Source organism: Oryzias latipes, chromosome 6 (assembly GCF_002234675.1).
Source record: "Oryzias latipes chromosome 6, ASM223467v1".
Taxonomy (NCBI): Eukaryota; Metazoa; Chordata; class Actinopteri; order Beloniformes; family Adrianichthyidae; genus Oryzias; species Oryzias latipes.
The window spans coordinates 21,314,322-21,326,716 of NC_019864.2; the positions used below are offsets into that span (position 1 = coordinate 21,314,322).

The window sequence follows — 12,395 nt, forward strand, 5'->3', positions numbered from 1 at the left end:
GCAGGGTCAGGTTGATCATAAAAGGGACACAGAGTCAAGTGCAGGACATGGATCAATGCCATATTGATTTGTGTTCATGACCAATTTTGAAATAGTCAAGCATGCAGACTCATGGCTTTGTTCGCATCACTGCACCTTTTCAAGTAAGACACTGTCTATATTAGTAAAATAACTGTAACTGAAGCACATTTTAGATGTAAACATGTCCATGGCAGTTTTGGTGTCAGTGCAATATTGTTTAATGGAGAGGGACTGTTGCGTTCAGTGGTAACTCCATCAAAGTAAGGTCATCCGCCAACTGGGGCAGACTGCGTCACCAGTTTGGTTAAAAGGTCAAAACAACAGAGTCTTAAAGGTTAAAGTCCTGCAGCAACAGAGAAACGGAGTGACCCTTTGCTTTTGTTCTCTTTTAAATAAAGCTTTAACGTCTTATTTCATAAACCCATTCATGCTCCTTCATCCACTGGATTGCCTGCAGCTTTGTAATGCAGGAGTATATGATGTGTTTATGCTGCGGAGGCCAGTGCTCTCCAGGGTCCTGAAACAAACATCTCTATCTCCTTTAGACTGTTGTTTATTCAAACCTGCAACCATAGCTTTGGGGATTCATCTCAACAGTGACTAATAGCCTTCGCAACCCCTCCCCGCTTCGCCTGTCTGTCTTCAAGCTGCAAAAATACACACACAGTCACTGGTTCTTGTCAGAGGAGGAGCAGCATCAGTGCCTGCTTAGTTTATGCTCATCTTTTCATATCAGCACGCAAGCTAAAGTGGGGGTAATATGGAGAAAACCGAAAGAGTTCTTCCGAGGCGAGGTAAAATAACCTTTTTCTGCACACTTCAAGCCTACTGAGACAGGTAAGAGCAATTTTTTAAAAATCCTTAATTTTAACCCAAAACATGTTTGTTTTTTTAATATCAACAAAGTTATATAAAAATGGGATACTAATTGACTAAATCCTAAGAAATATGACGAAAGGCAAAATACTTGACATTAAATGTATTTAAATTCTGCTGTATGTGAAGAAACACAGACTAATTATATCAACAACCATAGGAAGGCAAAAGTATTTGGCATCTTTTTCTAAATAAGAAATGTGTAGCTCGTTCAAAGCTTATAAAAACTTTGGTTTTAGTGGATCACTAGGATAAAAATAAGACCTTCAGCTCCCCAGGTTCTCCCAGCACAGGACTTAAATTAAATATCATTCTGTTGTATAATTTAAACAAATGATGTGGTTTTAATCTGGTATTCTTAATTATACCTCACTTGTTTTCTTTTCGTGGACATTTTCCAATCCTGCTTTGGAGATCAGGTTCTCTTTCTTCTGCTTGTTGCACCATTGTGTGACTCCAAGTCTCCGGCTGATGTGAAATTTCCCACTCTTCACATTCAGGAGTCAGTTCTCTGAAATGACTATAAACATGCATCCACAGGTGCAATGGGCAGCTTTCTCCATAAAGTACTGCATTAAAAACGTTTTTTGTAACAAATTGAGAATCTACTTTTAAAAGTTCTTTATGGTTCTTTAACATACAGTGAATTCTGGTTGCTGTTTGTTCTATCAAACATATCAAACACTTTAAAAATAAAGGCCCTTTATGAGATTCAGATTTCTGAACTGTAAACTGCAACACTTTGATCCTCATTGGCATTGAATCCTACTTTTGTTGGCAGTCTTAAACGTGTTCCCACACACGCTACGGTCTCTGCAAACAGGCTTATCAATCTTCCGTATGTTATAAAAAAGACACTGTGTCATCACAGTAAAGTTTATCCTTCAGTGATTTCTGAAAGCTGAAATGATGCATGTAGCCCCCCACATCTTAGCAGCTTATTGCAGCAGACAGTATCTGCTGGATTTAATTACTATGTTTGTGTGCCTGTCAAAAAAAAACACGGATTCGCCTCTATGAGTCTTTCCAGTTGCCCTGCATACAATTAGGGAGACCCAGTAATGGGCGTCCTTCATTTTTCTTAATGGAAAAGAGAGTCGATGGGCAACTGATTAGAATGGCAGTCTTTTTAAAAAATTAATTTAAAAAAACTATTGTCAGTCTTTTTTACATGTTAGACACATTTAAACCTTAAGGTTTTACAGTTCAAAATAAATAAGACAAGACCTACCAGTGAGGACTGTTTTTTTGTTTTTCTGTTTAGGTTTGGATTGTTTAAGTTAAGCCTTTTTTTCTGTTCAAAATAAGTTTAGGTTTATCTGTGAAATGTAAGTCCTGTTCACTAGTCTTGCATTTGGTTCCTCCATCCCTGACAACTCTAACTTAAAAAAATGCTTTAGACTCCTACAGCTGCTTTTAAAGAGGGCTTTCACATAAGAAAGCTAAACAATTTACTTAGCTTTTTTTGAAAATGGTTGCTGAACAAAGTCCTTCAAGACCCACTCCATTTAAAATGGTGTTTTTTGGTGTTTTTAACATGTTCTTGTGGCATTTTCCCATGATGGAGAACATATACAGTATAAAGAAAATTAAGCTTAAAATTGCATTTCTGAGTATTTCTTTATTCAAATTGTTGTGAATCCGGAGCAGACAAAAAGTGGAGTTTGAAAAAGCATGTAGCTGTACTGTAGGTGCTACAATCAGCAGGCAACAGGCTCCATGCCCTGCTCCATTCTGATACATATACTTGCAGACAAATAGATCCATGAACATCTTGGTTTTCCTCATCTGAGCTGGCATCTGGCTCCAGACAGTACGGTTGGATAGCTCTAATATTACTCACCAGTTTTGTTGCATTGGTAATGCTAGGTTGGGGTTGTAAGGGGCTGTAAGCTAGTGAGAGAGTTTCAACAAGGGGATGATGGTAAATTAGGCAGGCTTACTCCGTGCCAACAGTCCTGCCCACAACCCAGAGGCAAATTTCTGATGAATCACTGCTGCTCTGTAGAAACTCTGACCTAGTAAACAACTCAGTTTTTTTAATATTTTGGTCAAAAACAGCATAATTATAATTAAAATAGAAACCACTGGGGAAGCATTTACAATAGATCATAAAATGATTGGAGTGGAACTTTTAAGCTCAGGATTTTTGTTTTTTCACCTTTTTAATCTGTTTGTATGGAGGCTTTTTTTTCCAATTTTTAACAAAGTTTTTTTTATTCACGGCTCAAGTTACTATCTTTGTATTAAATTGTAATTTGACAAATCTTCACTTTTTTATACTTGTAACTGATATCTTTACTTTGAACCAAACCTTATCCAAAGTCCCAAGCAATAGTAACCCTTTAACTGCGAAATATGTCCTGCAGATGTTTCTGTGTCCCTTAAAAATGAGTGTATCTGCACTTACATTGATTTTGTCAGCATGATATTGTCAGATGAACATCTACATTAAACGCAAATGCTCACAGGGGGCCTCTTCTTTCATCTGCGAGTGAAAAAGCTCAGAATGGGTCGTTGATGAGTAAGTGATGGAGCTGCAGCTGCTGTAATGAGGTTTCATCTTGCTGTAAGAGCAGGAAGGAACCATCTCTCAGGTCCAGTATGATTTTATCAGGAGCGCTAATAGAGTCACTCATGGTTTAAGCAGTAAACAACAACCCACACTGACTCAACCAATATTGATTTTCTGATCAGAATACATGATGTAATCTCATTATTTTGCTCCCAATCCGTTTTGTTTACTTATTTTCAAACAAAATTGTAGACCAAACAGCAGACTATAGAGAACTGCTGGATCTGATGTCATCTTTTAGGACAGTACTGTCTGTTTAGCAGATATGTGCATCAAAAGTACTACGAGAGCTTGGATTTGGAGTGTGGGTGGCCGTAGTGAAAATCAATGTGGTCTCTTTGTTAAACAGTCTTTCATAACTCAGAGAGCCAGCAGTTTCAGCGCCAGAGGGGAAAGAAAGTCTGCTTTTCTTTGTTTATCTCATGGCAGACATTTTTGTGAACACGCTTCCTCTGTCCCTGTACAGATTATGCCCTGCTTTGCATCAATAACAATTTTAGATCATCCTAAAGTTTATTTGAAAATGTCTTCAGAGAAAGCACAAGGAGACATACTTTTTTTTAAGAACGCACCCCTAAATGTTGTTTGTTCACCTTTCAGCTAATACCATTAGGGTTGTCACAGCGAATCAGCTTTTACTGATTCACACAGGTGGTTTGGCAGAGTTTTTAGACTGGATACCCTTCCTGACACAATCCTGTATTTTCAAGGCACAGGGAGACCCAGATGGGCAGCAGAGCACAGGGTCTTGCTAAAGGACCCTCACTGGATTTTTGGCTCATTGCCCGTTCTGGGATGCAAACCCTGGTTTCATTCTTCAAGTCACTCTCCAGTCCTTCTTGATCTGCTGTAAAAGAATTCTCAGCATTCCCAATGGTCTTTTAATTAGGATTTTGCCATGTTATGCCAAATCAATTTCAAGGACATAGTTTATCCAGACTGGAATGAACTTGTCAGAAATTCTGAGTTGTGGGCGAGGCTGTTGGCGTGGTTTTTAAAGACCTGCTCCAGTAAGATTATGATTTTCGTGGTTTAATATGTTTTTGCAGCAATTTTTTTGATTGTGAAGGCATTTTCGAGTATTTTTTTTTAATTTTGATTGTTGTGAATCAGTAGCAGACAAAAAAATTCAGTTTCAAAAAGATCATATTTGTCACATAGAAAAAATAAGCTTGCTGGGCCACAAGCTCCGTTCATGCTCCATTCAGATGCATCACGTATGTCACATACACAGAAACTATGTCCTAGTAAATTACAGGTTTTTTGATTTTGCCAAAATTGGTCAAATTTAAAGACCCCTGGGAACACATCTTATAAAATCAAAATACGAATGGAGTGGTATTCATTGTTATTGCATAGTTTTAAGTTGTTTGGTGACCAAAAAGCGTCACAAAATATGTTGATGAACTCTCCAAATTGCTTTGTGAACAAACATAAGTGAAGTAAGAAGGACTTATTACAAGGTAACAAAAACACAAACACTTGATACTCTGGTGTCCCTGATTTTTTAAAACATATCACTTTTAAAACAGATTTGCCCGTTTTGACTTGTTATTCTCGTAGTTCACATCATTCCACTGCCTTCTTTTACTTCACAGCTCTCCATTCTGCCTGCCTGAGGTTTGCTTTATGCCCCAAATACCTGGCAAATGTTAAACAAGCTAAGATTAGACATAATCTTGAATCCATTTATGGTAAATGGCGTATACTTGTATAGCGCTTTTACCTTCCTCGAAGGTCCAAAGCGCTGAATAGTCACAAGCCCATTCACCCATTCACACACTGGTGGCGGCTCCGCTGCTGAACACAGGGCCAACCTTCCCCTATTTGTGTGAAAGATGTTCCATCTAGTATCAAAGTAAGGCCCTTAAGGGACTGACTTAATAATTGTTTCCATTGACAGAAAACATGCAGGCATGACTCAACACTGAAGGTTTCTGGAGGACGGAGATCAGACAGGATGGATGCGCTAAATTCATCCAACATCACCAACATCAGTAATGATGAAAGCCCAGGCCTGTTTTCTGGAAGCCCTTACTCACCGGTGGAGTTGGTGCTCATCATTGTGGTGGCATGCTCCCTGAGTCTGATCACTATCATAGGAAACATCCTGGTCATGCTTTCTATAAAGGTTTTACTTTTTCATTCTTGCTTATTAACAATTTAAGATTGAAATGTCTGAAATATTTACTTAGACTTAAAGACCCACTCCGATGAAAATTATGCTTTTTTTTTACACATTCTTGTGGCAATTTTCCCATGATGGAGGACATATAGAAAGGAAAATAAGCTCAAAATAGTATTTCTTTATTCCAATCATTGTAAATAAGAAGCAGATGGAAAAATGCTGTTGGACAAACCTTGTAACTATAACGTAGAAGCTACAACGGCAAGCCACAAGTTCCTTTCTCCGCTCCGTTCTGTTGTATCTACTTATAGACAAGTAGATCAATATACGCCTTTGTTTTCCTCGTGTGAGCTGACAACTGACTCCAAACTGTACGGCTGGTTAGCTCCATTAGTGCTTGCCGTTTTTGTTGGTAATGTTAGCCCACAGGTGTTTTTTAATGAACTCCTGCCACTCTGCAGAAACTATGTCCTACATAAAAACACAGTTTTTAATTTTTATTTTGGCTTAATAAAAAGCATAATCATAATTAAAGTACCTATTTACAATAGATCAAAAGATAATCAGAGTGGGGCTTTAAAGGTTAGAACCTAACATCCTAACATGGTTCAAGAATAACATGCTTGATGATATGATGAACAAAAAAGAGATTAGGATCTAACTGGTTTCTTTGTTTTTCTTAAAAGGTGAACCGAAATTTGCAGACCGTCAACAACTACTTCCTGTTCAGCCTGGCTTGTGCAGACCTCATCATTGGCGTCTGCTCCATGAACCTCTACACTGTCTATATAGTCATTGGTTATTGGCCCCTGGGAGCGGTGGTGTGTGACCTGTGGTTGGCTGTTGATTATGTTGTCAGCAACGCCTCTGTCATGAACCTTCTCATCATAAGCTTCGACCGTTACTTCTGTGTCACCAAACCCCTCAGTTATCCAGCACGCCGCAGTACCAAGATGGCTGGCCTGATGATTGCAGCGGCTTGGCTCTTATCCTTCATCCTGTGGGCTCCAGCCATTCTGTTCTGGCAGTTTATTGTAGGTGGAAGAACGGTGCCTCCAGACGAGTGCTACATCCAGTTCTTCTCCAACCCAGCGGTGACTTTTGGGACAGCCATTGCCGCTTTTTACCTACCAGTGGCCATCATGATCTACCTTTACTGGCGCATTTCCAAGGCTAGCCGTAGTCGCATGAGAAGAGACAGCAGGAAGACATCAGGTACCAGTCTGGCAGAAGCTCACTCCAACAGCCACGAGGAAGGTTGTGAAAACAACTGTGTGGCAACAAAACAAGATCAGGAGGGAGCTGGAGAGGGGAAGGAAGTACTCCAGCAGCAAAATGGAAGTTGGCCACGGAGAAATAAGCATGTGGACCAAGACACCATATCAGACATCATTCAGGCTCCCATATCTAAAGACACTGAAGGCCCTGCTTCATCACGGAAAAGCTCAAATGATGGGAAAACTCAAACTCAGGTCTCCCTACAGAACTCAGCAATTGACAGACAAAGTATGGTTGCAAGGACTCTATTGTTGGTAAGACTAGTTTGTGATTTTCAACCAGATTACATCAATGATATAAAGTATGTACATAATCTAGATTGTCATTTGTTTTAATAATAGAAAAAGAACAGTAAAACAGCTAAGCTGGGACTTTATTTCACACTGAATAAATAACTTAACAACTTAGTAGATAATACTTGCGTCTTACTCAAAGATGCAAGTATTAAAGCTGGGATTCAATTCAATTCAATTCAATTTTATTTGTATAGCCCAAAATCACAACAACAGTCGTCTCGATGGGCTTCGAAGTAAAACATGAACTCAAAAAGATCATGAATACAAAGAGTTCAATAGGAAAATACTAAAATGAACTAACAAACTGACTAAGCTATACTGGCATCCCTGCCCTTAGACCCTTAGACCCCCCCTTGCAGATTCAAACCCCATAAAGTCACTTAAATTTCTGATGCAATTAAAGCAAGCGTTTCCCTACACACATTGAAGAAGATATTGATTTTAATATTTATCCATCCATCTATCCGTCCGTCCGTCCGTCGATCCATCCATCCATCCATCCATCCATCCATCCATCCATCCATTCATTCACAATCCCTTTCGGGGTCACGATGTTGCTGGAGGAATTGCTCTACCCTCCACTGGACATCCTGTGTGGCAGACAGGTGGTTGCCTGGAGCGAGGGGCGGGTCTCCCTTGGGGGGCCTTGGCTTGTGCCTGGGGTTGGGGGATGCTCAGAACTCCCGGGTGGTGGTGGAATGCTTGTCTAGGGCTTGAGGGGGCCTCCCAGGTGGGTGGGCCTTGTACTGGGACCCCTGGCGCAGCAGAAGGGCTTTTCCCCTCTACCCCTCTGCTCTCTGGTGCTGGGGGCCCCTGTAGCAGTCCTTCTGACCCTGGTCTGGTTGGCTGATGTGGGGTTGCCCAGTGGGTGGAGTCCCTCGATCTGCTGTCTTGCACAGGTGTCTGAAGCCTTTTCCAACCACTGTTGGGCAAAGTCGAGGTAGCCCCCTGGGCAGGGTCCCAGTCCGTTGCAGAGCCAACATTATAACTTTCTAAGAATAAATCCATATATAGACCTCTCCCTTCTCAAAGATGTCTGCCCCTTTTTAAACTGTTTCTTTTTTCCTAAATGTCTTTAAACCTTCTGGGCCATCTGTCATTTCCCCTTTTGCCTGCACAACTGGGAAAGTCTATTTTATTCTTAAAGCACACTTCCTTCTATTGGTATGACTTAAGTCCCATGCAGCCTCTTTGTTTGAGGATTGCATGTTTGTTTTGAGTTTTGGTTTCTTTTCCCATCAGATTCACCGGATTTTTAGTTTATTTTTTCTGAACTCATTCATTGCCTTTCAGTTCCCTGTTTTAGATTTCTTGTGATCATGAACAACAAACTATAACATGCATCTAAAACATTTCACATAATTCCATTCTGTACAAAGAAAAGCCATAAGACTCTGATGGCTGGACACTTCTGTTGTAAAATCTTTACAACACGTCAAAGGGAATCATTTCCAGAGATAAAATCTGTTTCCATGCATGTAGACTATATTTAGCTGAATTGTTTTTCAGAACAACACTGGTGAAAATATTTTTTTGCACTAACTGACCTTATTGTTTTTAAATTCATCTTGACTACCTGTTCTGTACCTTGCAAAAGCACAAAGATAATTCTAAATATAAAAAAAGTGAAAAGTGCTATGAACAACAAATTGTGTTTTTAATTGCATTGTTGTATTTCTGTGTGATCTCAAAAACATGTGACACCACAAAAAACTTCTTCATGTCTCTGCTTCCTCCCTCTAAAGAAGGACTTAGCTGACTTTCCCTGAACTCTCTTCTTTTCTCATCATCAGGTAACAAAGCGTTCTGTGAGTGAAAGTGTTGTTGCAAAGTGGAAGAGGAAGGGCCATTCCTCCAGGGAGAGGAAAGTGACACGCACAATCATGGCCATTCTCGTAGCCTTTGTTGCCACATGGACGCCGTACAACGTTATGGTCCTGATCAACACCTTCTGCTCCATCTGCATCCCCAACTCACTTTGGACCATTGGCTACTGGCTCTGCTACATCAACAGCACGGTCAACCCCGCCTGCTATGCCCTTTGTAATACCACCTTCAAGAACACCTTTAAGCACCTTCTTCTGTGTCAGTACAAGAACATTCGTACACGATGAGATGCTGTCACTTTGTGGAGGAGGCAGAACAACACAGCATTAGAAAAAAACACAAAGCATTTACATTTTACTTCTTTTTATTTATTTTCTGCATGATCACACCTCTGGTGAAGAAGTTAAAATGGTAAAGGGTGTATACTTATATAGCTCTTCACTACTTTCCTTGAAGGCCCAAAGCACATTGCCGTCACAGTCCCATGCACACACACACATTTACACACTGATGGTGCCAACCTGTAACCACCAGAAGCAATGTGGGGTTCAGTGTCTCGCCCAAGGAAACTGCCACACATGGGCGGGTAAGACAATAACCGGACCTGTAATCTTCCGATCAGAGGTCGACCGCTCTACCTCTGTACCACGGCTGCTGTTAACGCTTAAATACTGGAGAAGAGAGCTCAATAAAAACCACATTCAGGAGGAACTGCTTGGGTTCCACCATAGAAAAAAGCTCTTCAGCCTCACTGTGATCTTTGAGGGATCTTGGGAGGTGGCACATCTGCTCCAGATGGATTTTGCAGACTTTGAGAGAGGATTTGACTGTATTCTATATGATGTTCTGTAAGGGTTATCAGAGTGCAGGAGACACATGGACTTTTGGTAGGAGCCATTGGTCCTGATTCAGATTCTTGGTTCCCATAGCCAAGAGTAGGTCATACTTGTTTCCAGACTTTGCCAGGAAATTCTGTCCACAACTGTAATGGACAGAGTTTCTCAGTTCAGCAAAACAATGAAAAAGTTTGGCTTTGGAAGCCTCAGATCAGGATCGGATGGCCTCCTGAATCCACAACCTCCAGCTCTCCCTTCAAAGCTGTTGGCTGCTGAGAACAAAGGCAGAATGAGATGAAAGTCTGGAAAGGTGAAATACTCTCTCCAGGTGGATGAGTCAAAGTGTCTGAGTATTCTGTTTACAAAGAATGATGAAGCCTGAGATATCGGCGAGATGTTTGCAGTCCTGCAAATCTAGTTTCTGATATGTGATGACAAAGCTCTGGATTTATTCGTCAATATACACATCTACCATCACCTGTTCTATAGTCATGAGCAGTGAATGATGACAGATACAGCCAATTCAGAAATGAGCCATCTTCACAATTTGACCAAGATCTCCTTTAGGAAAATGGGAGCCACTACTTCTTCCAATTAGAAGGAAACAGTTAGGATGTTTTAGACATCTGGCACACGCAGATGCCTTCTTAATGAGGTATTTATGGGCATGTACAGCCAGGAGGAAGCCTCACAACAGAACCAGGACATGCTGGAGATATCTTATCTCTCTGCTGGCCTGGGAATGCCTCGGCATCCTCCCAGAAGAGCTGGAGGAGATGAAACTGCTGCGCATGTGACCCGAGGAGTTGAGAGTAATAGACGTAAGGTTATAAAATCCTAATACCAGAAACTGTTTTATATTTATACAATGTTAGTTCTTTATGTTGTAGTTGAAGACTCAACATTGTAAAAGAGTATAAAAGGCATTTCTGAGGTTCCTTAAGTTTATATTATTTTCCTCATATCTGGTGCATGAAGATATTCAGACGTGTTAAAAATGGCTGTTAATGTGATGTTAGAGTATAACAACTGCAGAACTAATGACAAAAAAGTCATGTTTAAAACAAAAGCACATAACACTATTGAGAGAGTATTGTTACAGGAGTGGAGGCCACTCTGTAAAAAAAATAGTAGCTGTAAGTGAGTAAATGTGAGTATACAGCTGTGTGTTTTGTGTGTGTCCTGTAGATTACATTAAATCCGTTTCATAAATCTGATATCTGAATCTGTAGGGATTTGTGATTTGGTGGAAAAATGTCCCACATCTTTGTCCATATGGTGTCCTTATCTGTGTTTTGTGTTAATAAAAAGATTATGCCTGTACTTACTGACTGGTTTCAGTTCTTTTATTCATAATCTGTGATATTGTTTTTTTTTTGTCTTTATTTTTTTTCAAACTCCGGAAATGCTCAATGTAGAACCTAAATAGAAACAAGTAGAACCAAAAGAATCAGCAGCTATAATCCACTTAAAAGATAATTATGAATTTGACAAAAGACAAAAATGTGACAAACTACATAATTCTTTTAAAGTGGGCGAAAGAAAAGAAATCCTCCAATGTCATCGTCCTTATATTCTTGATCACAAGGTAGTTCAGGGCTGGACAGAAGTCATACGCCCTCTAGTGGACAACTAGCAAGACATTGAGCCTAATTCTATTATAGATTTTAAAAATTAAGTTTTCTTTGTGTGGTGTCTTTAGTGACAGCAGGCAAACCAGTACAAATGTAAAATGTAAAACTGTATATAGAAGGTCTTTTGTTAACTGCATATATTTTTTTATTTTTTCTAATTTTGTATATTTTTTTATTTCTAGGTTTAGTTGTTACCAGAACAAGTTTGTTTCAAAGATAATGTAAATTTTAAAAAGCAATCTAGGTTATTTCTAAATGAATTTTATGAAAAATGTCCACTTCGACAGTGAAGACTTCATTTGGGACTCTAGAAGTTCCCATAGATGCTTCTGTGTTTTTTTGGCGGTACACTTTGGTCTGACAATTACACTTTTTTTTCACTTCATAGACTTTGGCTTAATCTCTTATTCAAATGAGAGATAGTCATAAACTGATGTACTATTCTTGTACTATTATTATTATTGTTGTTATTATTTACATTTTATCCTCTTTTATCTTTGCAAGATACTACTCTTGAGTTTTTGTGTGTGAGTCAAATAGTTCTTATTATCTGAAGTGTTTCATGGCATTGATGACCTTGTGCTGATTCTGCAACAGGTTTGGCAAGCAGATGACCTGACGACAATAAACTGAAACCAGACTCTTAAATACACTGAGGATGATTAACTTATATTAAAACCGCTGTGGATGGTTGACAACTTAATTGGTGTGACCTGACCTGATCACAGAACGTGACCAGAACCAATAAAACATAACTGAAACAAAAGGGAACAATCCTTACATAAATATTTCACGCAAATGGGGGTAACATAGGGTTAGATGTCTTGCCGGAAGACAGCCAAAGCTGTGAGTTTAACCCCTGACCAACCTACACGCAGACGACTGCTCAGTCAACTGAACCACAGCCAACAGTATTTGTTTGAT

General features: G+C 39.6%; 1 protein-coding gene across 1 annotated transcript; it reads left to right on the forward strand.

The window, feature by feature from the left end:
* The first annotated feature begins 445 nt into the window (after positions 1 to 445).
* Positions 446 to 11,165, forward strand: LOC101163735 (muscarinic acetylcholine receptor M2-like). Its single transcript, XM_004069704.4, has 4 exons — positions 446 to 858; positions 5,376 to 5,603; positions 6,287 to 7,132; positions 8,968 to 11,165. The coding sequence occupies exons 2-4, from the start codon at positions 5,433 to 5,435 to the stop codon at positions 9,286 to 9,288; spliced, it is 1,338 nt and encodes a 445-aa protein (XP_004069752.1). The 5' UTR covers positions 446 to 858; positions 5,376 to 5,432; the 3' UTR covers positions 9,289 to 11,165.
* The last annotated feature ends 1,230 nt before the right edge of the window (positions 11,166 to 12,395 follow it).

Bases quoted from the DNA above. Each gene is read 5' to 3' on its own strand.
- LOC101163735 (XM_004069704.4), top strand. From the start codon at position 5,433: ATGGATGCGCTAAATTCATCCAACATCACCAACATCAGTAATGATGAA. The intron at 5,604-6,286 runs GTTTTACTTTTT...TTTTCTTAAAAG, and splicing joins TGGTCATGCTTTCTATAAAG to GTGAACCGAAATTTGCAGAC. The intron at 7,133-8,967 runs GTAAGACTAGTT...TCTCATCATCAG, and splicing joins TTGCAAGGACTCTATTGTTG to GTAACAAAGCGTTCTGTGAG.